This window comes from Epinephelus fuscoguttatus, linkage group LG20, assembly GCF_011397635.1.
Source record: "Epinephelus fuscoguttatus linkage group LG20, E.fuscoguttatus.final_Chr_v1".
Lineage (NCBI taxonomy): Eukaryota > Metazoa > Chordata > Actinopteri > Perciformes > Serranidae > Epinephelus > Epinephelus fuscoguttatus.
The window spans coordinates 29,402,424-29,427,946 of NC_064771.1; the positions used below are offsets into that span (position 1 = coordinate 29,402,424).

The 25,523-nt window shown below is 43.6% G+C and overlaps 2 protein-coding genes across 4 annotated transcripts in view; one reads left to right on the forward strand and one right to left on the reverse strand.

Annotated features, from left to right (window-relative positions):
• rpl38 (ribosomal protein L38) overlaps positions 1-25,523 on the reverse strand; it is a 1,062,689-nt gene that overhangs the window by 306,826 nt on the left and 730,340 nt on the right. The window lies entirely within an intron of this gene.
• Positions 5,359-25,523, forward strand: part of sdk2b (sidekick cell adhesion molecule 2b) — a 452,414-nt gene continuing 432,249 nt past the window's right edge. For both annotated transcript variants that reach the window (XM_049563134.1, XM_049563135.1), the window contains exon 1: positions 5,359-6,649. In XM_049563134.1, coding sequence (XP_049419091.1) covers positions 6,562-6,649 — 88 coding nt within the window. In that variant the 5' untranslated portion in view covers positions 5,359-6,561. The remainder of the gene's footprint in view (positions 6,650-25,523) is intronic.

Here is a 25,523-nt window from a genome sequence, read left to right on the forward strand (position 1 = left end):
TTACTGAAATCAATGAAAACTAATCACCGCCAAGACCACCGGGGAAAACACATTCAGATCCTAAACCTTTATGTAGTGCATCTGAAGATTGACAGCAATATGACGTGTGTGTTATTTAAAGGCAAACACCACCTAAATTAAGAGTTCCAATATGTTATTTTCATGGCCAAGGAAAGTCCAATCAATAATTATGAGCATGAGCAACTTTCTTTTAAAACCAGAAACCAGAGAAGTAAGTCTCAAACTTGTGATGTCTTCAAATACAAAGTCTGGCACTGCTCCAAAGACAATTGAAAGGATCACAGTTGTATGAATAACTTCTGAATAGAAACCCCTCTGTCAAGTACATGAAATGAAATCTGCCTTAAGTGGTTAGTTTTTAGCCACCCAAAACATTATTATTATTATTATTATTAGTTCAAGTGTATGCTATATTTAAAAGATTTTAACCAGTTCACTTTGCTGGCAGACAACCCTTTCTGACAAGGAACTGAAGCCATTATATCAAAGTCACCAGACTCCATTGTTAAAAAATATAATTTTACTTTGCACAACACTGGAGTTGCTGGTCTACAGCTGCCTCGACTGATTACATATATTAATATAGTGTGAGGTATAGGTGAGTCTTATTTGGTGGCTAAAATATATTTTGCTGTGGCCCCCGTCCACAGCAGCACATTGCTTAGCTTCTATAGTGGCTAAGCTTTAACTTAAAGCCACTGAGGGGCTGCACAGACAGGCTACTTACTTATTGATGCGCTCGTCCGATGTAACCGACTGCTGTTGATCGGGTGAAAACAAAGAGTCCCACTTCTTCTTCTTATTCCTCTTTGATGCATAAGTCATTTCTCACCGCTGCTGTTTTTGATGAAAAACATGCAAGCGTCCATGAATTTGTGTCCAGAAACTTGACATAGCCTGGCGTTGCAGTCAAAAACTTCATGTGCTCCTCCGTCTAGCAACACCTGTCCCTGATTGACTGGTTCTTACCTATACTGACATACACCCATGACAGTGCAGTGACCCTTACAGGACAAGTTGGAATCCCTCACATACATTTTACACCAGGGATAGCTCCTATAGTTTCTGCGCCGGTAATTTTGATGTATCAAAAATGCTAGCAAAGCAGAACAGTACATAAAATAAGCACAGCAGAAACCTCTTTAAAGGTTTCAAATATGGCTGAAAATGACAGTTGCAATAAACATTTTTACCAATTTCACATAATTCCACAATTGAAATCAGCTGCCGGATGTCTACCTTTGGACATCACTGTGATTCAGTCTACAGACAATGAGTGGGATTCTGCTTTTGTGGACCTACAGAATGCTTGTTTTCTTTTATTTATATATATATATATATATATATATATATATATTCAAATGAGCTTTAGTCTATTGTAGTGTTCTCAGTTCAGAAACAGAAAATGTGTCCATATACTCAGAACATTCCCCTGGGTGTCATCTAGAACAGTGGTTCTCAACTGGTGGGTTGGGACGCAAAAGTGGGTCACTGGGTCATTTTGACTGGGTCGCAGATTCACAAAAAGTTTTACATTTTTCATCTCAAGATTTAATGATTTTTTTCTCAATATTTTGACTTTACTACAAAATTTTATGATTTTTCCTTGAAATCTTACTTTTTTCTCAAAATTTTATGATTTCTTTCTCAAAATTTTATAACTTTTTTCTAAAAATTCTTGACTTTTTCCTAAATATTTTACAACTTTTTTTTTTTGCAAAATAATGCAATTTTGTTCATGTAATCTTACAACTTTTTTTCTAGAAATATTTTCTAGAAATTCTCAAAATGTTCGTCTGCAAAGATGCAATGCAAAGATGATGAATAGACACGAGTATGTGCCAAAAGACTATTGTATTTCATGAAAAAAGTCATAAAATTTCAAGGAAGTGTCTGTTAAATAGATTTGAGTGGAGAGTCAGAAATTTGGGTCACGACTTAATGACTGAGGAAAAACGGTGGGTTCTGAGGATAGACCAGTTGAGAACCACTGATCTAGAAAATCTTTCACAATTCATTGTCTATTGCAGATTTTATATTTATTGGCATCACAAGTTTGAGTATTAGAGCTCCAGTTTGGGGATTTTGGAGAGAGTTGTTTCTGTTGACTGTCTCAGACCTCAGGAATAGCATGTATGCCTTTTCAAAATGGGCACAGTTCACCTTTAAAGTTAGAGAGCTAAAAGTTGTAAATAAGTTGGCACAATTCTTTAATGGGGAAGTGCATGTGTTGTCTCCAATTACTTCCAGATTTCTTTGCCCTCCTGTCTGTCTCCTCCACTGTGCCAAAAATGGCATCCGAAGGTCTGGTTTAAGGTGTTGAATATGGACGCCCAGGGCAAATGTCAGAATAACTTGAAATAATTGCAGTCTGACGCAGATACCTCTGAATCATCATTACTAGTCGTGTGGTTAATTCTAGGGCCAGATAAAAAGAGCAACTCTGACTGAGGCGAGCACAGCTTGCAATAAGCTGCTTTAGCACCTGTGATCACGGCTAGCCATTGCTCAACAACACAAGAGGACTAACACCTGGCGGCGTTGGCGTCTGTGGGGAGGTGGGGGGGGGGGCACAAACAAACAGCATTGCCACTTGTGTGCAGAAAGCTCTGGTTCAAAAATACTGTGTCCAGGGATTTTCTAAATTACCCTCTTGCTGAGTTCAGTCTCAGTAAGTACTTTGAAAAATCATAATCGGGTCCCTGAGCAGCCCTGGGGGTGGCCGAGGAAGCACTCCGTCTTGGTTTTCCTGATGTTAACTCTCCTGTTATTAACTTTTGTGCAAGGTATCACATTTTTGGATGAGAGGGAGAGAGCCAACAGGAGCCTGGAAATCATGCTGAGAAACAACAGAAGCTATTACCATGGTGCATTATTTCCCCGCTGCCCTGTGGTGGCTTCGATGGGACTCGCCATTCGCAAAAAAACATTACAAACATTAAGCACTCCTGCTTTCTCCTGGCAAGGCACTGTCATTTTCAAGACAGGAACATTTGCTCTGTCATGCTCTCTCATTCTCTCCCTCAGCCAAGACTTTACTGATACTGTCATTTTGGAAACAGCATTTGCTCAGTCACTCTCTATCACCCCCCTCCTCCTCCTCCTCCTCCTCTTTCTCTCTGCTCTGCTCTTCCTCCGTCTGTCCTCTGCTCATTCATTTCTCACCCTCTCCTTCTCCTTGTCCTCCTTCCTCTCCAGCACAGACAAGATAACATGCAGCAGCTTCAGTCCTGGCTGTGTAAAGACTTCGCACAGCCATTCGTGTCTTTTTCTGTTCATGTCATGCACCTCAAGCAGCGAGGGGAATTACACTCCGCAGCCTCGACTAAAAAAATGAAAGAAGAAAAGAACAATACTACCATGCTTAGAAGCACAGGCGTAGATTTTAGAGGGGTGCCTCCCCTTCAATATTTAGCACATGTGCATTTGCCCCCCCTCAATAAAAACATGAAAGTAGCAAAAGACTTTTATTTTGACGACATCAGAGAGATTTCCATCATAAAATTGATGCAGAAAAGGCACAAATTGGTGGAGCTGCCTCCTCCTGCAAGTCTGAGATTTAAATAATCAATCAGAGACTCCTCAGCTGACTGACACTGCTTCGAGTCAAACAATCTTTTTATTTTTCAGCCACTTAGTGTGCAGTGTACCTCTGGGAACGTTTTGGTTCCCATATTTTGCTGTGACTGAGCACTCCTTACTTTCACGCTGCTCCTAGGTACAGGCAGCTGTGCACACAGAGGCAGCTGCCTGCAGGTAGAGAGGCTTTGCCCTGTAAGACTCGATGTATTTTGCATGCACTCATTCCTGTACTGCCTTACAAAAACAATTATGGTCGGAGACTGAGAACGAGATCCCGTACTACATCTGAGCAGTAACTTCTTTTACAGATTTCAAACATGCATATAAACACAAGAAGAAGACATACTTTCCTAATCCCTGAGGGGAAATTCATTTTTCCTCTCTGCTGTCATATACACACAGGCCCGAAATACACACACATGCCCAAACAGGACCAACATGCATTAAATGGAGAGATGTCAAAGTGAGGGGGTTGCCTTGGTCAGGCGCCCTGAGCAGTTGGGGGTTCAGTGCCTTGCTCAAGGGGGAAACCGGCACCTCTCCAGCTACTAGTCCAGTACATGGTCCATATGAGGACTTGAACTGATGACTCTCAGGTTCCCATGTGAAGTCCCTATGGGCTGAGCTAACAACACAGAGTCCACACATGCTGTGTTTCTGTTGTATAAATTTGCAGTGGCAGCCTGGAGACTGTCTTTCACTTACCGCTGGGGTTCGTGCTAGCTGGATTCGAACAGCTGCAGGTGCTGACTGAGGGTCTGTGTCTGAAGCCGCCGTCTGCAGTCCTGCGGGAGAATCATCTCTGAGCAGCAGAGATTAAAACGGAAGGACAGTGGGGTGCGCTAGCTAAGTATTGTCTCATTCGTAGTCTGATAAACAGTAAATCCATTGAATACAGTGCCCCATAGCATTAATTTACTGGTGCTAAAAAACACACAGAGGAAACAGTAACGTGTGAATTATATTAATGTTGTTTTTAGCTGGCTAATGTAGCTAATGTTGGCTGGCTTTCTAGCACGGATGAACTGCTAGCTCCCAAACGTAGCAAAATACTGTGCTACTGTTCCTTGTATACTGGCAGCTGCACACACACAGGCAACTTTCCCGTAAGGCTCACAGCAACTTCAAACCATCTGGCCTCAGGCTTTTGTTGTTGCATATTAGCATAGTTAGCTTGTTAACCATATTATGTAAGTGTCAATAACAACCTGAACCCTATTAAAACTCCGAAACTTGAAATGAGAAACAAAGGAATGAATGCGATACGATTTATTTGATTGTGTATTTGTCTCAGACTCAGGAGCTGCACAGGTATCGCTTCCTTACAATAATAGTCCAGAAGAAATGAAAAGCATACCCCATTAAAAAAAAAACAAAACAAACAAAAAAAACCCCCATAAAAACACATACTACACATAACAGTATTGCACATAACACCAGCACACAACCCCTTAGCATTAAGCGACGTTATTTAAAATCTTAATCGAGGTTGGCACAAATTAATTTTTTTAACGATTCTGTCCAGGGGGGAAATTCAAGAGAGCATAAAGCAGCAGCAACAGAGTCTGGGTCGCTCACAGAGCAGCGCCACCTGAGAGCAGAAATTTGATTCAACTGGCATTCTGAGTTGGGTACAGACCTACAAATCGGTGCATAAATATTCACCAGCATGCAGTATATGAAGTGTTTGCAGCTCAAAATGTACTGGGGAGGACCCCAAACTGCCCATTCCATATGTGCCCCCCCAGTATTGAAACCAAACGTACGCCCCTGCTCAGAGCCGCGCTGCACTAACTCACAGTCGCTGAATATATTAAAATGCAGCCAAAATATAAATCCCTGTAATGATGCAATGGAGGATAAAAAATACTATAAGGTCAATAAACTCAGACACATTGTATATCTCCATAGAAATATTACAATGACTTCTCCTCAGGCGCGCCACTCCACTCCAAACTCTGGCAACACAAGCAGAGCACATGTTCCCTTAAATCATTTTAACAAAGGGCTATATTCATTCCACCTTTGTGTGGTGTGGAAAGCAATAAAATCCTCTCCTGGAAGCCCCTCTGTGCTTGGCTTGTAGTGTGACGGAGGAGTGCGTTTTTGCGCCTGGCCGCATGGTGGCAACCTGCGCTGCGCCGCGCTCCTGCCAGCACCATCACATCCAAACGTTTGCTCATAAAGAACCCGGGACTCGTCCTCATCCGACGCACACCACCGGCAGCCGGGCTCTCCTCCGCGGCAGGCTCCGACCATGACAGCGTGACTGCGTGCAAGTTTCTCCCCCCGCTGGCCTCATTCTCTGCTCTCCGAGCTGCTCAACTTCTTCTCAGTGCTCCTGTCAAACTGAATTGCCGACCTTGACAGTGCGCCGTGGGCAGGATTCCGGGGGAAAAGTCGGTCCGCTGCTTTTTTGGGGGGGAAACTAACCACTCGGGTCGCGGACTGCGAGGGTGAAGTTTAAAAAGAGAGGCAGGGAAAGAAGCAAACCGCATCTCTAAGAGGTGAGAAGTGTGGATGAGAAAGTATGAGGTGCAGCCTGCCTTCTTACAGGTGCAGCGAGGAATGGACTGTATTTGGACTTAACCTGGATTCATCTGACTGAGTTGCATCCAATACTTCAAAGAAACCAACTCAGGCTGCTTCACAGGAAAATATCTCGCCATCCTTACTCTATCTGTGGAATTAGAGCAGATTGAAACTGTACAACACACACTGTGTTTGACTGAATTTCTCCGGTGGCGACAGGCTGCAGCAGCAGCAGCAGCAGCAGCGGCTTTTGCGCTCCCAACATCGGTGCGCTCTGCCCGGCTCGACTGGCGCCAGCGCCCCCCTTCATCCACAGAGACCCGACAGCAGACGGGCAACAGCAGCACCACGCCGGTAACTCGGACACAGTAGCACTCTTCCAGCTCACCGGGGCACTTGTTGTCCAGTCTGGCCAGTGTTGGGACAATGTTTGAGGACTCCTGGAGCAGATCGATGTGGCGCGCCACATGGATTTTATTTTTTTCCTTACTCATCCACTCCACGCAAGCTCAAGGTAAGAGGGGACACGGTGCCTATTAGTCATCTCACACACACACACACACACACACACACACACACACACACACACACACACACAGTGCCCATTAGTGTCTGTAGCTGCCCCTGCTGTGCTGGATGTGGTTTCCGTCCTGGTGTTATCGGATCTGTGGTGTGTTCAGCAACGCTTCGCCTTTTGCACGTAGCCTCTAATTTCCTCATTAGGCTCCACATCACTGTGACACTCTGGCGATGTTAATTGCAGGCTAGTGACACACATTGGCAAAACCCTGGCTGCTGTTATTCCCTTGATTAAACATGTCAGTGGGACTCCCCCCCCCCCCCACGTGCTCCCCTAACCCTGAACTTCACCTAAAGTTCACATTGAGTGTGCGCAGCACATCTAATGTGATAAACGTGGGCCAGTGTGTGTGATGCGGTGTTTGCTCTCCAGCTGTGCTGATGTTTAGCGAGCTGAATATTCCAGTTTGAACATATGCAATGAATATGTCATTAGAAGCACAGCTGCTTGCGAAAAAATGGTAATCTGATTAATAAGCACTAATTAATTAATCAAGCCTCTCCCTCTGAAATTAAACTTGCGCGGCCGTAAATAAACAGATACATATTGATATGCGGCGATTAATGCCAGCGCGTGCACGCCCGTAGAGCATTAAATGTTGAAAATTAATTGGTTCTCTGAGAATTATGCAGCCTGTTTCCCCAGAGCAGGAGGGGAGCAACAGCCAAGTGTGGCAGTTTGCAGGCACTGGAATCCGTAGCTGTGATTTTTTTTTTTTTCCCATCTTTTTATTATTTATTTATTTATTTTCCATGAGTAGTTTGCTTTAGTTGGAGCACAACTGGTATTCTCAGCGCGATAATCCCACAAGATCCCAGTAATATTCCTGTGGAGACTTGAGTGTGTCTCTGGGGCACAGCAGAGAGTCTACTGTCACCCCAGGCCTTCTTTTTTTTATTTCACCCAACCATGGTGTCCCTGAAGAGTGTTAGATTTTATTAGATATTTGCACAGTAGACTATTTGTTCCAAAGTGATAATATCATTAGTGACAGTTTGTTTTTGTGAGCCGGTTACTTTGGGGAACGGACGACTATTGAGCTCATTCACTTTGAGTTTTTACTGTACATGTAGACCAGCATGGGGTCTGGGGTCTTAATTGCTACCACAGTCCATATAACAAAGGCACGGTGACGTAGACCGAAGTTTGCACTCTCCCTGTGATCTTACAGCCTTTATCACAGAGAGTTGCAAAGTGGACACTTGCACGACAACACGAATGAAAGAAAAAAGAGCCACTCTTGCTCTTTGCTTTCCTCTGCTGCACACTCTCAACTGGGGTAATTGGGATTCAGGTATCGCTGCCACTGTAAGGAGGGAGTATTACCTCTCAAGATAGACTCTAAGCCCTCGGTGGTGCTCACTCAATAACACAATGTAGAGAAGATGAAAAAAAAAAAAAATCCAAAACAAACAAGGCAGATATCCATCATTCATGAGGGCATATCCTAGTGCCTGACATTTACAAGAGATTGATAACTGGTGTGTCCTGGGGATTAAGAGTCTTGACATCGTTGCTTCCTCTCTCTCTGTATAACTGTATCTCTCCTGTCTGTATCTGATCCTGCATGCCTGTTCCCACCGTTCTCTCTCTTTCCCCTCTTGATGCTTATTTAACCAAGTAAGTTAAATAAGAACGCATTATTTACAGTGGTGGCCTGGGGAGACGGCCTCGACTGCCACTTTCTCTTGGCTCAGTCTTTCCAGCAGTGGTCCTCGGATTTCATTACATAGTTGCTCCGTGGGTCAAAAAATGTAGGATTTAATTGGACTCTAATTGCATCCCGAACGGACACTCAGGCTGTTCGGGAGTGCGGCTCGTTGAAAGTGACCCCAGTGTGGGCTGCTCTCTTTCCATGCAATGATTAAAGAACATGATGAGGCGAGTAGTATGCCTCTGGATGGACATGTCAGCCACTGCTTGCCACATTTTAATGACCAGTCTACTGGAACGGCTTTTTAACGAGAGGAGAACGGCCTTCGTCGGACCAAAGTGCTATGAAGTCTCGCTTTAAGGCTTGCTGAGCGGCGACAGATTATCTTCAGTTCTCGTGTTTTGTATATTGTCATTCATCATCACTGTGAGCAGCAAGGGGGGAGAAGAAAGCAGCAGTGTTAATAAATATACTTCAGTACGGGAATGATGGCTAATTTACACTTGGTCTGTCAGTTTTGATGTGTTTATCTAAAATGGTTCTGCATTTCAAACGAAGGCCTTGCAGCACTTGCGCCCTATTTTTGGTTCCTGACATACAGTACGCGCACTCGTCTTCATATCATGCAAAAAAAAAAAAGAAAAGAAACAGGCCGTCCTCCCAGCTCCGACTTCACCCTGGAAATTTTGTTTAAAGTGACAGTTATAGGAGCTGTCTGGTCTGTCCCACTGTTCACTTCCATTCATTTACTGAGGTCACGCCGAGACAATGCTGGGCTCGCCTGCTGGTTTTTGTCATTTCTAACACGTCTATTTTGGAGCTCGGAGCAGCGGGGGAGGACTCTATTGGAATGTCATGTTTGGCATACATACTTCTGCATCACTCAACGTCTGCAGATTAGCCTGACTGGCTACAGCTCGACTTTAGGAGCTTTGGAGGGAGTTGAGGACTTCATTCTGTCAGAGGCGTGGCACTCAGATTAACATCCATAAGGATGGCTATGACAGAATGTGGTGTGGGGGGGCTGCCGGGACGCTGCTGGCAGAGGGAATTTCATGCTGTTGTTTGGCAAGGATGCACAGCGTGTTTGGAGCGGCAGTCTGTTTTTAGCTTACAGTATTGGACCTTGACACAGTAATAGAAGTCAAGGATGTCATCTCCATTTTAAATCTGTTAGAAGATTGGATTGAAATTGTGTGGCTGGAATGAAATGTTTGGGAGCACCTCTTGACTGCTTCAGAAGGAAGTAAAATTGGATGCATTCTTATCACAGGCGACAAAGTAGGGCACATAATCATAGACATGTGGTGGAAAATTTCAGCGAGCTAGTCGATGGCTTTTAGATGAAGAGGTGGAAGCTGCAGCTGCATGTGGAAATATTATCTGATTCCAGTGCTTTTATCTATTGTTTCCTTTACATGACTCTTCTGCACTGAACGGTCAGACACTTGTGCCATTAAGATGTTGTGTTTGAGTGTGGGTTGTGTTTGTGTATACTTGAGAGCCTTAGAAGCCAATCTCCAATCCCATGGTGGTACAACACAGACAGCAGACGCCCAAAGCACTGTTTTTAGATGAAGGGAGACCTAAAATCAAGATTATTGATCAAAGCCACTTTTGGTCTTTGATATGAGTCACTCTTTTATGAAGCAGCAGGTACAAGTGTTCTTTTTAGGATTATTTGAAAGTGACGTGATGGATTTGGCCAAAGCTGAAGTGAGCTGCAGAAAAAGAAAGCGATCGAGACTGTAGTGTGAGTGATATGTGGAGACAGTGGGGTTGAGAGAATGTCTCCAGACTACAAATGCCCTGATTTGTCACTCATCTTAATTGACAGACTGGGGATCTCGGTTTCCTTGTAGCAGCTGGGCCCTGTGAAATGATTTGCAAAAAATAAAAAAAAAGAGGAAAAAGATGAGACTGTCCTAGATCCCTGCAGCCAGCACTTTGGCAAAAGGTCACAACATATCGCTTTTAGTATTCAGGGCTGGCGAGAAAACTCATGGTCAGAGTCCAGCGATAGATTTCTCAGAGGGATGTCTGGAGTTTCACTGTGCTACGTTCAAAAAAACAAAACTTCCCACCCAAGGTCTGTGGTAGTGGCAAGTCCGAGAGAGAGAGAGAGAGAGAGAGAGAGAGAGAGAGAGAGAGGCGTAACTGAGAGACCTTTTGTTTTTTCCTCTTTAGAAAGCACTTCCAGAGCTCTTGCAAGTGGGGCTGTTTTCATTGATCCTGGCCCCATTTTCCAGTCCCAGTCAATCGAAGAAGTCAAGAGTGTTTCTAAGTGGGACTCTGCCAGTGTTCTTAAATTTCTACAAACGTGCTCTGAAATCTAGAATTAGAGGGAGAGCTAATGGCTACACATTAAAATCTGAGTGTCCGTTTGCACTCAGATGAGAATAGTCACACTGCAGCTATTGGAGTATTCACACTAATCCCTATGATGCATCATTAAGGATCCCACTTTGTGCTGTGATTGGCTTGTACTTGTCTTGTTGGCATGTTGAGGTCTGAAGTGGTTAGGATTAGGGCAAGGAAGTCATGGCTAGGACTAGTACTCACCACTCACAAATGTCCCGCCAGAAAGTCAGGTGACACAGTATAAAGAGCGACAGCGTCCACGGAGGGAGTAAGATCTGGTAGGTGAATGGGTCAGACACAGGAAACTGGGGTTTGAGTCCCACATAAGCCATTATTGGCTTGTTTTTTTTCTTTTAGATTTTCAGTTTTTAGTATGCATAAAGCCGCTGAATGCACACTATATACATACACCAGCTTCAGCCAAATACTTGAATACACCAGTCTGTGTTAATTAAAGGCCAGTTTACTCCAAAGATTCGCGACAAGACAGATTGAAACAGGCAGCTGCTTTCAGTGCGTCGTTCTACAACGTTCTATAAACCTGCCGGTTCACACCAATGCAACTAGATGAGACAGTGTATCATCTCTATGCAACAACTCTGTACTTCTGTTCTGATTTCCAGCCTTTCAGGCTTATTTGTGGCTGAATATAATTTGTAGCTTCTTAAAATATAAATGAGGATTGTGATAGTGAGATACTAACTCAGCATCAGTGGACTGTATTCATAATAAATACGCCACAGTCATAAAGATAACCATTGCCCCATTCACCCATCACTTCTTACTGCTGCTGCTCTTTATAGCATGTCACCTGACTGTTTGGCAGCACATTTACGAGTTTTTTCTTGCACATTTACCACTTAAATCTCAGAAATTATCTGAGATCGGCTAGTACCAGCCCCTGCACGACCTCTTTGCCCTTATCCCAACCTCAACCAACCTTGATGCGTCAATGTTACAAGCACTAGCTAATCACAGCATGCAGGAGTATCCATAATACTTTGAGTGTCAGGATTTAATGTTTTGTGAAACTGTACTGATTGTCTAAAACACTGTTTAAATTTTTAATAAGTAATTTAAATGCAAAGATATATCAGCCACTTGACTTCCACTCCAGAGTAACAACCATAGACTGGATAAAAAAATGGATGTAGCCACCATTGTGTCACCCATTGGTTTGTTGGCTCACTCTTTGAAGCCTTGAGGTCTGCATTTTGGCTGTTGCCATCTTTGTTGTTTGGGAACTAAAGTCGCACCCTTAATTATGCGTAACTTGAATTCTTAGCAAACTTTGAACAGGCAACTTTTGTAAATTCACCCCGCTGTATGGTTGTCATGGATGTCAAAATTAGCTTTAGAGACCAAACCGTTTTTTGTACCAGCCTGCACACATATTTATTTCTGCTGTGAAGTTGGGCATTTTAACATGGGGGTCTATGGGGGCTGACTCGCTCTTGGGGCCAGCCTCAAGTGGACATTACAAGAACTGCAGTTTTTGGCACTTGCATGTTGCCTTCATTTTTCAGCCCTGGAGGTTACAGTTAATTATATTTGGTAACATATATATTGCTAGCGTAAACACAAAAAACATGGATCTATGAACCAGGCAGGTCATAAAGGGTCATATGGCAATATTTAATTGTAACCCCTGTATCATGATTCGTATCGCATTGCCAGATTCTTGCCAATATACAACACTACTCCTCTGCATAGACTATAGGACTTATCACACTTGACAGTGGCATCATTATGTAATTGAGAGAAGGAAAAGGTGGAAAATGTTGACATGCTGACAGATACACAAATATACATACACATGAACACATAGATTACTTTTATATACTCTTTAACCACACTGCTGCTGTATCCTGTCTATTTAGTCCGGCTGTGGCCAAAGGTGAAACCTATGAATGAGTCTCAAACACCCATCAGTAACCTTCTAACCTATTGATGGCCATAAACACAGATTAGCACTTTTCACACCCTCTCTCCTGGTGTTACAGTCCTGCCTCCCACAATACAGTAATAGGAATGTATACCTACAATCGTCAGTACACTCTGCTTGTTAGTACTATAGGTAGATTCTATTATTATTCTGACAGCTGTGTTGAAAGACCCCCGGAAAACCACCAGAAAAGAACTTTAAGTGTGCACTACTGTGCATGGATGGCAGCATCATTTCTATTTGCATAAAAGACTCCTTTGTTCATTATTAATACGCATATATGTGACAAGACAGTGTCAGCATTGCATCTTTAGAGCCTCAGCCACTTCTGTCGGGGCCCGCTGTGTCCCCATTTTCACTGTGTGAAAACGCCTGGTTTTGTGCAGCCATGTAAATGTGTGAGGAGGAAAGGGTGGGAAGTATAGCTAGAGACGTGTGAATATGTGTCAAGCATCTTTGTCTGGAGCTTTGTCAGGGTTTAATCTACACTGTAACATCCTGCCAAAGTCAGTCTGATTTCCCTGCATTTAGTGTGCTGCTTGACATTATCCAAGTCATCTGATTATGTTGGATAATCCCTCATATTTAAGGTACCAGAAAACCACCTTGTTAAAATGCCTGTAGAAATTCAGGCGGGATCAACGCTACCTGCTTTGAACTCACTGCAAATGTAAACAGGCAAATACACAAACTTCCCTACGATGACCTCATGCATGGCTTTGACCCTGCTGCCAGAGCATGAACGTAAGGTCGCATTGAGACTGAGGCTACTTTCAGACCTAGAGTTGTCTTGATTTGGTCCAAATCAGGGACCAATTTTGTTGTTAATGTTGTATAATTTCTTAGAGTTGGTTCGTGTTCTCGGCAGCATTTACAAGCGGGCCAAATTAAATGGCTTGTGTGAGAAAGCTGCTCTTGTTGAGTCAGAATTTCCATGCAGGAAAAATCCAGGAAGTAAACCGAATTTGAAGAAGAGTCCACTTGCAAGATAAATGTGACACTTTCTAATGTCACAATGGAGGGACAACTACGCAGGTTGATTTTAGCGCTGCTCATCGTGGACTATATTGCTGCCATTGTTCATTTTAGTCAAACCATACAGTTTGAAAACGAGGCGCGGCTCCAACTAGAAAACAATGTTTTGATGCATTGGATGTGCTGAATGTGCATATTAAGGCAGTACAGGAGGAGGTGCACATTAATAATCCTCCAGGACTGTAACATGCTCATGATTAACCCAAACAATGTGTCATGTGACTGCAGTTGGTTCACATCCAGGTCGGAACACGTTCTCACCACAAACGAACTGCACCAGAGGTCGTTTGTAACCAGACAGAGACCACCTCTTCAAGAACTCCTCGGTCCGGTTGTTTTGGTGCGCACCTGAGTGTGATTGCTGTGTTCACACCTGCCCAAACGAACCACACTTACGGGGCAAACGAACTTTAGTTTGATTGAACCAAACCAAACAGGGCGCGTGTGAAAGCACCTTGATTTAAGCCCTGTGTCTTGGGGGTGCCACTCACATTTGAACGTAACCCAGTTCCTGTACCCAGTTGTACAGTTTTATCGATACTTTACACTTTCTGTTGTAACAAAATGTGATATTTGAAGAAGCTGCAGGGTGACGTAGTCTTGCTTTCTCCCTCTGTCTGTCTGCTTGTACTCGGTGTGTGTGTGTGTGTGTGTGTGTGTGTGTGCGTGTGCGTGTGTGTGTGTGCGTGTATATGTGTGTGTGCGCGTGTGTGCTTGTCTCTCTTGTTCTCTGTTTAGACACAACTGATAATTATGTGGAATAATTATGTAATTTCAAAAACACAATCAAAAACAGCAGTGATACCAGGCTACTGTAAAAACATCAATTAAAAGCCAATTCCCAATTAACCGCAGAGTCTCCTTCACTAGCTGGGTGTGGCTACAAATTTTGACAAATAAACACAAGTCTCAACTAGACGTGGGGTCTGGTTGACGCTGTGTAGGGCTTCGTGGTGCTTCTGCCTCTGCCTGAACCTGGTGTTCTCACCTAAATGCCAAAATTTGGCTCCAACTAATATAATCAATACTCAGCTGTACTGACATAATTTGGTCTGTACCCTGAAGAATACCAAATTCAGTACCCAACCCTACTGCATCTAAACGGTAGCCCTCTCCTTCATTTGAATGAGGCCATTTTAGTGAGTGTCAAAAAAACTCAGGGTTATCCAGCGAAAAAAAGTTGTCCCCACCTTGACAACTGTCTAGTTGTAATTTCTTGTATATAATAAACTGCTAAGAAGCCTTTAAATTCATGGCTCTGTTTTTCAAACTGGACATCCTGGACTGTATTTCATACCTCAGAGATACCTGAAGCAACATGCTCTACCAAACCCCCACCAATACAGACAAGCATGAAAGGCTTAAAAACATTCCCTTTAACTAATTCAAAAGTTAACAAAAAAGATATGAATGCCTTCTGGTTGGACTTTGGATTTTGTGGCTCCAACATCAAACCTGCTTTTAAGTTCATAGCAAACATCAATGCGCATTATTACTCTTGTCATGTTTGAAGGCGACGGTGCAGCATTTTATTTGCTCAGCCTAAAGTGAATTACGTGAGTGATTGTCCATGGGATGTGAAAATGCCCCTGGATGCTCCCTACCTTTGTTTTGCTTCATATCTTATCACCTTTTTCAGTTTCTCTAGAGATTGCATATCTGAGAAACTCAAAAACCCTGAAATACTTTAATGTAGCAGGCAAACATAAGGTCAGACTAACTTGGGCGAGATGACATAAAACAATGGTGCCACCAGGAACGTCTCGCTCCTCAGAGGGTACTTCGAGGTGACAATGGCGCGGCATAATCAGCGCCATTTCACAGCTATCTGTTCAGTGACCGCATTTGCCTCCAAATTCCCTCATTGGCATGCCAGCCACTTTTCATTTCTCTCTCTCATCTCATTGAGCACATTCTAAGAACTTTAATCCAAAAAATTCAGCCAGTCCTGCTCTTTCAAACTCCAGTTATGTAAACCCCCCCCCCCCCAAAAATGACTATTGGATTGAAAAGAGAAAGATTTAGGATCTTTTTTCTCTGTTCTAAGCACCATGCTGCCCAGCACACACTTTGACCAGAACAAGAACTGTTGGGCTGAGGCGAAGATGTAGCAGCCTTATTCACAAATAGTTTCTTTATAAGCCCTTGCCATCTTGCCCGCTGTCTGGAACATGGCACAAAGGAGTCTGGTTAGTATTTGCCAGGGCTGTCCCATTTGTCTCTGCGTGGTTATTAATTGAGGTTGTGTTCACACTACTGGATGGACTGGGAAAAGAGGCCACCCCGGCCAGCTGGGAGTTCCCACCATACCCTCAGATGGACAGGAGGTCAGTGTAAAACGACCTGTTGGACTCAAAACAATTACGAGTTCCTGGCAATAAAAACAGACTTGTCTTCCTTCTGGCTTTTGTAGTGGTGGCTTGATTATCATTGTTCAGCCATGTATCCTAATTGGGGCTCTGACTGAAGTGGATTATACTGTTGATTGTCTTTTTTTTCTCTGACATAGTCTGAAACAGCTCCTTTGATCATTATGCTATGCACTAAGGCAAGCCGGATTACTAGCAGAGGAATTATTGCTCTATCTGTAGCTTGTGTTTATGAATGCATATTTCCATGTACAGTAGGTCTTGTGTTTACGGAGGTGGTTTGAAGAATGTGTTTGTAAAGGCTCAGCTGTGCACCTTCATGTACAGGTGGTAGTATTTTACCTTTGATGAACAGTAAGGAGAACACTGATAGCTTACATGTGTATTGTACTTGGCTTTTCAGCGAGAGCACTACAGCGTTGTTCTTTTGAAGCTGCTGCTGCTTTCAATCTGCTATGTGTGAGTCGCGACAATAAAGCTTTGACCTGAACAAGGTTTCCGCGCTGAGAATGGATTGAAGGATTTACAGTAAGGCATTCCATCTTGTTTTAATATGGCTGCGGTGAAAGCGTATCCCGTGTTTCCATATCTGCTGAGCCAAGCCAACCCACGGTTCTGCACTCCCAAATTAGCACCTGGAGGCCTCCCGCACTTTAACACCACTCACATCAGATTCCGCTGCACGGTGCCGAGTTGTGAGCGTGATTCGCTCCTGCACATGTCCTTCAAAGTGAGGGCCCAAAATGACCCCTAAAAAATAATAAGGCAGAGGTACGGATGTGATTATGGACTTGAACTTTTCTCTCGCTCTTTAAGAGGGCCATTATGCATGCGGGGACAGGCAGGGGGGAGCCGGAGTCAAGGCTTGTTTACCAGCATCATCCCTCATCCGGCTAGATGGAAATGAGTGTGGACCTTTAGAGTGACACTAGCTTCAGGAGGCCCCCAAACCTGACTCACTCATGCGGATCCTTGTGTGTTTATAATAGAAATGCACTCAGATTGGCTGGGGGCTTGGGAAACCACCTCTGAACCCTGTAATTGCTGTTCCCTGGGGGAGGTGTTGGTGTGAGTGTGAGTGTGTGTATGTGTGTGTGCATGCGGGTGTGCAGGTGGACTTTGAATTTGTATGCATATTTAAGTGGGTGTGTGCTTGTCGATGTGCATCTGTCCATGGATGTAGAGTTTGCAGGGGGTAGATGCAGGGAACACATCCCCCCTTAAACATTCATCAGAATACGGTAAGTTTAAGACATAGTTTCAATATTTTTAAGTGGGGTTGTATGGGGTACTTATCCATTGAGAGTGTATTACTTCAAGTAGATGGCAGTTGGAATGACCCCAGTTTGGTAAAGAAGTTTGGAGTCTTACACCGAAGCTGAGTAATGTACTGCTGTGGAAGGGCGTCAGCAAGAAATCTATACAAGTGAATGCTATGTTGAGAGTATTTTCATGGCTTTAGCTTTATGTCAGACAGCCCGTTTCAGCAGGGAACAGCATAGTTCCTCATCTGTGCTCTAGTCAAAGCCACCAGACTCCTTTGAGAAAAACAGTAATTTAACATCACTGAACCTCTCCAAACTGGAGATGTGCTGACTGACCTCTACTTGTTTGTAATATACAGTCTATGGATAAGTGCCACATCAAACCCCCTCAAACCTCCAGTCTTAAATGTGACCGCCTTCATCCCAATGTTGAAACAAAGCCCTTGCACCTGTGTACAAGTGGCCAGTCCAAGCCCATAGGCCAGTAAGCAGTCCTTCAGCTATCATCGTGTCCCTGCCGCACACTGAGCTCCCCTGGGGTTTTAACAATCTCCTTGCAGTGCAGGATGAACAAAAAGACGAATCCCTGGGACTCTAGTTCAAGGAGTTCACGATGGGGCATTAAATTAAATGGCCAGAGTCATATATTTTGTGAATGAAAATGGATTCAAACTGCTCCTCTTTTCTGCATAGTTTGATACCACTGGCATGACTCTCTCTTGAAGAAGCAGGATGACAAGCAAATCAATTTAATGGCTTAGATAGGGGATGGTAGAGGGCCTGATCGATTCTGACAATCACGCCATCTTTAACAGACATCTCATCAAAGGCCCATTCCCTTTTTTGCCATCCCATTACCCATCTATCCAGCACTTGGATCCACTCCCTATTTACCCATCCCATGCAGGAATAATGGGGCCTTCACCCCCAGTTGGATTAATCAGCCATAACCATATGCTACCGTGTGCAATTATGCTGCAATTTTGACCAAGGGAAACAGCTGTTGCCATTTGAAAGGGTGGAATAAGATTGTAATTGCCTTAACTTTGATTTGTGGGGTGCTTTGATTTGATGAGGGAACACATTTTTATGCTTTACATAATAATAACTCGGAATGAAGAGAACTATTAGAACATGAGACTTTTTCTGCTCCCAGCTTCCAGATGCATTCAGAGGATAACCTAGCTGTTAGGAGGTATTACTCACACATTATGGAAGGAATGAGTATGTTTATTCATTTGGGTTTGAATGGGCGTTCTTTTTTCGGAGGCTATGTTTTAGTTTCAGTCGTCTAATGGCATTTGAATGTATTTATGCAAGGCGGCGCCTTAACATTTTGATACAGGAGGCTTTCTCTCTAATCCCCCAGGTAAGGCAGTCGCATCAAATGTGATGTCTGCAAAATCCTTTACACCGCAGCCACCTATACTTCTTATCTGCCAGCTTTCGTGTTTACACACTCTTGTTATCAATTGGCTGCATTTGATGACAAAACCTACCTACTGTCCAAAGGACAGGGTCTGTGATGTGTTCGTGATCATGCACAGGGATCCAGGAATAATACTCTGTGAGAGTCACTCTGCAAGACATTTTGTCCCAGACTGTTGTAATGTTGACATGGACGTCCACAAATGACAACAGATCTCAGGTGGTGTATGCTGAACATTATGTAAGATTAGCCCAGATGTAAAGATCTGTGACTGTTGAAAATGAATGTGATATTCAAATTAGGGATGTCAGTTTCAGCTAATTTTGCTTTCAATAGCCCGACAGCCATTAACCAGAAACTAACCACTTAATTTAAAAGAAAAGAAAAGGAAAAAAAGCAAAATACAAATAGAAGTACAAGAAATACAAAAGCCCTTGACATTTAGTCTGCTGCTCAATTGACTCAGTTAGCTTTAGTGCTGCATTTTAAGTGCTACCCATTTAAGGATGGTCAAATTTTAATGTGTTGCCTTTTATTTTATTTTTGTTGGCTTTGATGACAGCCAGCCAGCTGTGTTAACATGCAAAAACATACAACCCACCACCCGCCATCTAGTCTCCACTGGTTAGCTAACGTTAGCTTTGGCCGCTCTGCACTGCGTGGCACCTAGGTTGGGTGTGAGCTAGCTAGCTGCGCCACTCATTTGGTGATTACTGATGGTCTTCCGTGAGTAAGCAGCTTCAATTTGAGCCACAAAACCCCTTTAGTTAACTCTGTTAGCACCACTAGCTGTGCTGACAGTGCTAATAGCTAGCAGCTAACTGTGCCAACAGAACTTAAAGTGGTAATAATGGCAACTTAACAATGCTAAAGGGGGTTGCACAGCTCAAAATTGAGCCACTTACTGACTGGGACAACCCTGGGGGATGGCTGGAGGGAGGGCACAATATTTCCACAGTAACACTGTTGGGCTAGGACGGTGTTAGTAGCGGCAGTTGCCAAATGTGCACAGTGTTGTAAACTGAAGAACAGCAAACTTAATGATTTGTGTAACCGGTCAAAAATATTCTTCTCGGCTAACTGATTAATATTGTTGACATTCTTGATTCAAATAATTAAATATGTCTCCAAAGAAAATGACTTTATGTAAGTCTTTTGGCTCACTCCGTACCCCAGGTTTCCTCCACTCATCACCAGGTGTTCCAACCTCAAATGCATCTTATGCGGCTACAATAAGATCAAACAGCTCACAATAAGTTCTTGATGCGTCTCCTAACAGCTTGAACTAGAAAACCCACTGTGATAGGCATGAGCACGGATTCTGTGTCGTCTGGAAGGTTGTTGTCTCAGATCTTAAAAAACACTGTCTGGGACAGGCGAATCATGAAAAAAAAGTTGTGTAGTCTACACCAGGGTTTAGACGCACCATTTGTTGGACTCTGTTAGGACGTTGACAAATGGATTTTCTTCAAATCCCAGCAGATAAAAGATAAACAGCAGATAGATTGAAGATGGAGAGAAATAAAGGGCAGGACGATGATAGTTGAAGTGGAAGCACACGAAGCATTAAATGAAATGCAGTATGACAGTTAAGTTGGAACAGGAATGTTAGCCATAATGGAAGAGACTGGTCATCAGAGTCCGATATGTTGAATACTGTGAGGAGAATTCTAGGTGGATCTCTCAATTTTCCAGTTCCATTTTTGCACTTGTCAGGGGAGTTGACAGCACACGAGGCGCTGTTTGAATTTTTCATATGACTGGCAATTACTGGCTTTCTTTTTGGAGCTTTTAAAGCAGGATATGCTAAATGGTACATCCCTTTCTCTGCAGTTGGTAGACATTCTGTGTCTTTGTATAATTAGCCAAAGAATGAACTTTGCACTGATTGAGAGCTACAAACGGGAGAATGTAATAATGAGATGTCTTTTTAGTGCATCAACTGCATGAGGCCAATATTTCCTCCTCTTTTAACAATACAATAAATGACTGCTCCCTGGCGCTGCTTTGAAAACTGCACTCATTTAAATTTCTGAAACATGTTCTTATTTTCCCTTTTTTTGTTTTATTTGGTCCTTGTTTGACGCTCAAGGGCCAGTCTCAAGAGATTTAAAGCGTGGTTCCCTCAATAGAACGCGTCTCGCATCTTCCAAAAAGAGAATGTTCTCTGCTGGTATTCGCACATTGATCATGGACGCCTATGATATTGCTTTTGAAGAGTCCCTTTTGACTTCTGCCAAACACCATGTAAACACCAAGCACTGTTCAATTGATTTTTTCTTTTTGTTAGCAGATGTACTTCACAAACGTCTACTTATGCATGAGAGCGACACAGGGAGGGAGTGTTGAAGAAGGAAAAAACAGAGGGTGATGTTAGCATAGCCAATTAACTGGAGGCTAATCAAAGGCTTCATTTGAAACTTTTGGAAGTGTGAGACATCTTTATCACTTGAAGACTGAGAGGCTTCAAATTAATTCTTAGCCAGCTGCTCGTCCTTCACCACATCCAGATACGCTATTGTTATCTGCTTAGACACCTAGGATCTGATATCACCCGCTTGTTGATATACACACTTCATCTATGACTCTGAAACCCCTTTCAAACATGCACTGCAAACCCGAAATTATTTAGACATTACCTTGGGGGGCTGTCTGTGAGAACACAAATGTCCGGATCAGTTGGATTGGACATTAAACAGACTTTATCCTGCCAGCTCTCTAGTACAAAGTCTGTGTAATGTCCGACTGAGCCCGTGTGTAAATAGAGCAGGTAATTGTCAGTAGAATTCACAGTGGGCAGGAGGGCCTGTGGAAGACATTTCTATCATGTGGCTCGTGCCAAACTGGATGAAAACAGACATCCAAGAATGAAGATGAAAGGTCTCCAATCAGACATTTTTGTTGCTATCGAGATTCAGGACTGAAGTTGAGATTCAGACAAAGTCGGCAAGAGACCCTGTTGTTCATGACCAAATTACAAACCAGCCACTGACCACAGAGTAATCCATGTCATATCCTGCCTCATGCACGCTCTACCTAGGTGCAACCCCACGCCTAAACCAAAGGGGGGTATTTCCAGTAGGTGAGGACGCTTCTGACATGGTCAATCTCCTGTTGTGTGCTGTGATGTGTGAATAGAGGAGATAATTGTCCAGAGAATTCACAGTGAGCAAGTGAGCATGTTCATGATGTTTCTATTGTGCAGGTCACTGGAAATAACAAACATCTGATAATGAAGACGAAGTATCATTTACAAAAAAAACCTGCAACCAAAATGTCTAACTCGAGAGATGACAAGATTCAGGAAACGTTTGTCGGTAAAGGCCAAAACTGAAAGCATTAGACGGATTCAAGGAACTGCAAGAGACCTTGCTGCTTACGCCAGGGCCACACCGCCCACGGAAGCGCCACGAATAGCCTCGAAGCGCCGAGAAGTGAAGCCAGTTTCCTTTCGGCGCCCATGTTAACCGATTGTGTCATCCACACCGGCCGCTCAGCGCAGCTCCGCCGCTGGCCCTGCAGCGATCATTTCGGCGTCTGGTCTGTTTTCTGCGCGAGCCGCAAGCGAATGTGTCAAGCCGGGCAGTTATCCATGATGGAAAAACAACAGCTGGGAGCAGAATCGCTTGTTGACCGGTGCGGAGAAATGCGCGTCTGATGTGAACGGAGGTGCTCCGGCTGCGCTGTGCTTCGCAGGCAGTGTGGCCCTGGCGTTAAATTTCCGACGGCCTGCCTCCTGCACGTTCTACCCAGGCACCATCCTTTGCCCGAACCAATACACCGTATGGTTGAGGCGAAGGGTGAGAACGCTTCTGACATGAACAATCTCCTGTCGTGGGCGTGTTGATGAAAATTCGATCAAGTTGCTTGCGTGAAACCGAAGAAAACAGACATCCCAGGGTGAAGAAGAAGTTTCATTCATACTAAGATGCCAACGAAAATGTCTTACTGGAAAGGTGATGGGATTTGAGAACTTTCGGTGAGGGCCAAAGCTAACATCATCAGACTAATTCAAGGAATGGCAAGGGACAATATTTTTTAATGGCCAAATTACGAACCCCCTATGTAACTGCAGCTTAATCTGTGTTGTGTCCTGCCTCCTGCATGCTCTACCAAGTTGTCACCTCTCACCTAAACCAAAGGGACTATTTCCGGAAGTTGAGAATGCTTCTGACACAGTCTCCTGTTGTTGAAAGATAAAGTACAGACAATGCCCGGACCCGATTCTCCAGCCATTGTGCCAAGTTCATAGTTGAAAACGGCTTGAGAGATGTAAGACTATTGTCCACATTGGGAAAAAGGCACAACTCCTCTTCACACTTTACACTTGAGCAGATACCCAAATGTAGATTTGTTAGATTAACATCTTGATTATCATTTGCTTGGATGCATTTCACACATGACCAAGTCACTTAACACTCTCAACAGTCTACTTAATGGGAATGACCCGGTGATAATGCAAGGTGACAGAGTGAGATGGATGTTTGGACGCAGGGTTCTGACCTGCGGCATTACTCCCGCTTGACCTTAACTTGAGCACATTAATAGGTAGCCTCACGCGTGTTCGTGGATGCAACACTTACGAACACAAACGTGTGCACCTTCACATTTCTGTCCCCTTATGTATATTAGACACACAAAGATAATCGCTCTCTCAGAGCTGAGCAGAACAGGCAGGAAGGGCTCCATCCATCTTGATTTGTCAATAGTTACAATTTTAATTACACCTGAGTGCTGTCAGGCTGCCAAGCTGGGCGGGGAGTATTGATTTGCTCTAGCTAATTGATTAATTGCTGTGTTCAAGGGGGCATTTTTCCCTTCACCCCCCATCTCTTATTTTGCCATGCCCTTCATTTTCTCTTTCTGTATATTGTGTTTACAGAGTGTTAAAGTTCCACCTGCAGTAGTGTTGTGAAGAATAAATGGAGGGCTTGTAAAGAAGACCTGCCATATTTTACTAAAGTGGGAGCGTGGCATATTTAAGAGAAGGAGGCCCTTTGTTACTGTAGAGCAGTAGGTAACGGTTGGGTACAGGGCAAGGGATGCAGTACATCACTGCAGCCATTATGTGACAGTTAAAGGAGGCGAGAGATTTGGAGGCACAGCTGCCAGAGACCTTTTACTCAAAACTGTAGCTTAAATTTGTGTGGCTGTTTTTCAAACGGCTCGACTGTCTGTCGGAATGGGCTCCTACCCTTTTTAATGCCATTTTCGAAGACAATATACACCTGCGACCAAAGACATGTGGACAGCCTGGTGGATTGGCGAGCACCGCTATCGTCTCTAAATCTTCCTTACTTCCTGGCAGAAGTCTTAAAACCTCTCATAAAATGACAGAACTCTGGAGCTGCTGTGTATCACAGCCAACCAGACTGTTTTCCTCCCCAGCTTGAGTCGACATGAAATGAGCCCACTTAAAAGGCTAATTTTACCATTGTCTGTTAATGAATCCTCTGAGAATTGGTCGGATTTTATGAAAATGTATAACTCCAAACCATAATTGTGGTGGTCCAATGTTGCTTAACATGATAAAAGAGAGAAATTAAGTTTTGATGAACTCTTATAGCATTAAGAGGCTTTTTATTTTTATATGTGACAACCTTTTACAGATTTGATGACGTTGGTAGTATAAGCTTAGATTAAACAGTTGGTTATGAAAGCTGTAAAAAAGCTAAACACTCCAGTGACTTCAATGACTGACTACTATGGTAAATTCCAGCTTGGTCTTTTAAATATTTATACTCCATGTGTGGGCTTTGGTTAAATGAACGAGTTAATGAGTGTTTTGACAGCGTTTGTTTCTTGTGGCCAGCGGTGGTGGGGGGCTCTAGCAGACATGATGACTAATGGAGAGTAGGTGAGCTGGAACTAAAAGACGACAAACCAATCATGTGTCACCCTCAGTTTATATCGCATGATACATGACAAAGATTACAGGCAAAGTCGTTGCCACAATCAAAATAAATGGAGCTGCGTTTCTTTACCCTGCCTTAAGGTGGGTTCATTTGTTCAAAGATGTCCTGTCCAGGGATGTCAAGATAATCTGTTAACTGTTCGAAATGTTTTCGACTGGTTACACATGCCATCTACGGATTAGTTTTGCTACTCTCGGTGTTGCTGAGTAGCAACTTATTTAGACCGTCTGGGGAAAAAACAGGAATGTATTGTTGTTCATTCCCACACATGCTGCTCAGAGTAATCACTGTCGCCATCAGCCTGGGTTCTCACTCCCAACCTAGGTAGTTGGTATAAGGCATATGAGTAGAGGAGATGCTGCTTGCCAGGGGAGTTCAGCTGTAGCGAGTTTCTATGATCACACACACAGTTGTGCACTTTGGATTGGAAGTTGCGACAATTTGGTGCTCTATAAAAGCCAGAGCTCTCACGCCATTCAATGTTTGGTCGATGATTTTTCTATGTACAAAGTTTTAATGCCTTTATTTGACCACCCAAATGAGTGTATGGTGTCATGTAGTGATTTTTTTAGCTACTTTAAGAGCTTGTGCTAGTTGGCAACATTGGCTGCTCTTCAGTTTACTGCACCGGGTTGGATGGGAGCAAGCTAGCAGTGCCGCTCATTCAGTGTTGCCAAGTGCGCTTATTATGAGCGACTTTGGGCAGAGCAGGGTAATGTGTTTTTTTCTGGTTAGGAAAAAGGGGGCTTTTTTGTCTCACTAGATCTGGCAACACTGCCCTCATTTGGCGATTACCGCTAGTAGCGTCATCCTAACTCAACAGTGTTGCTGTGGT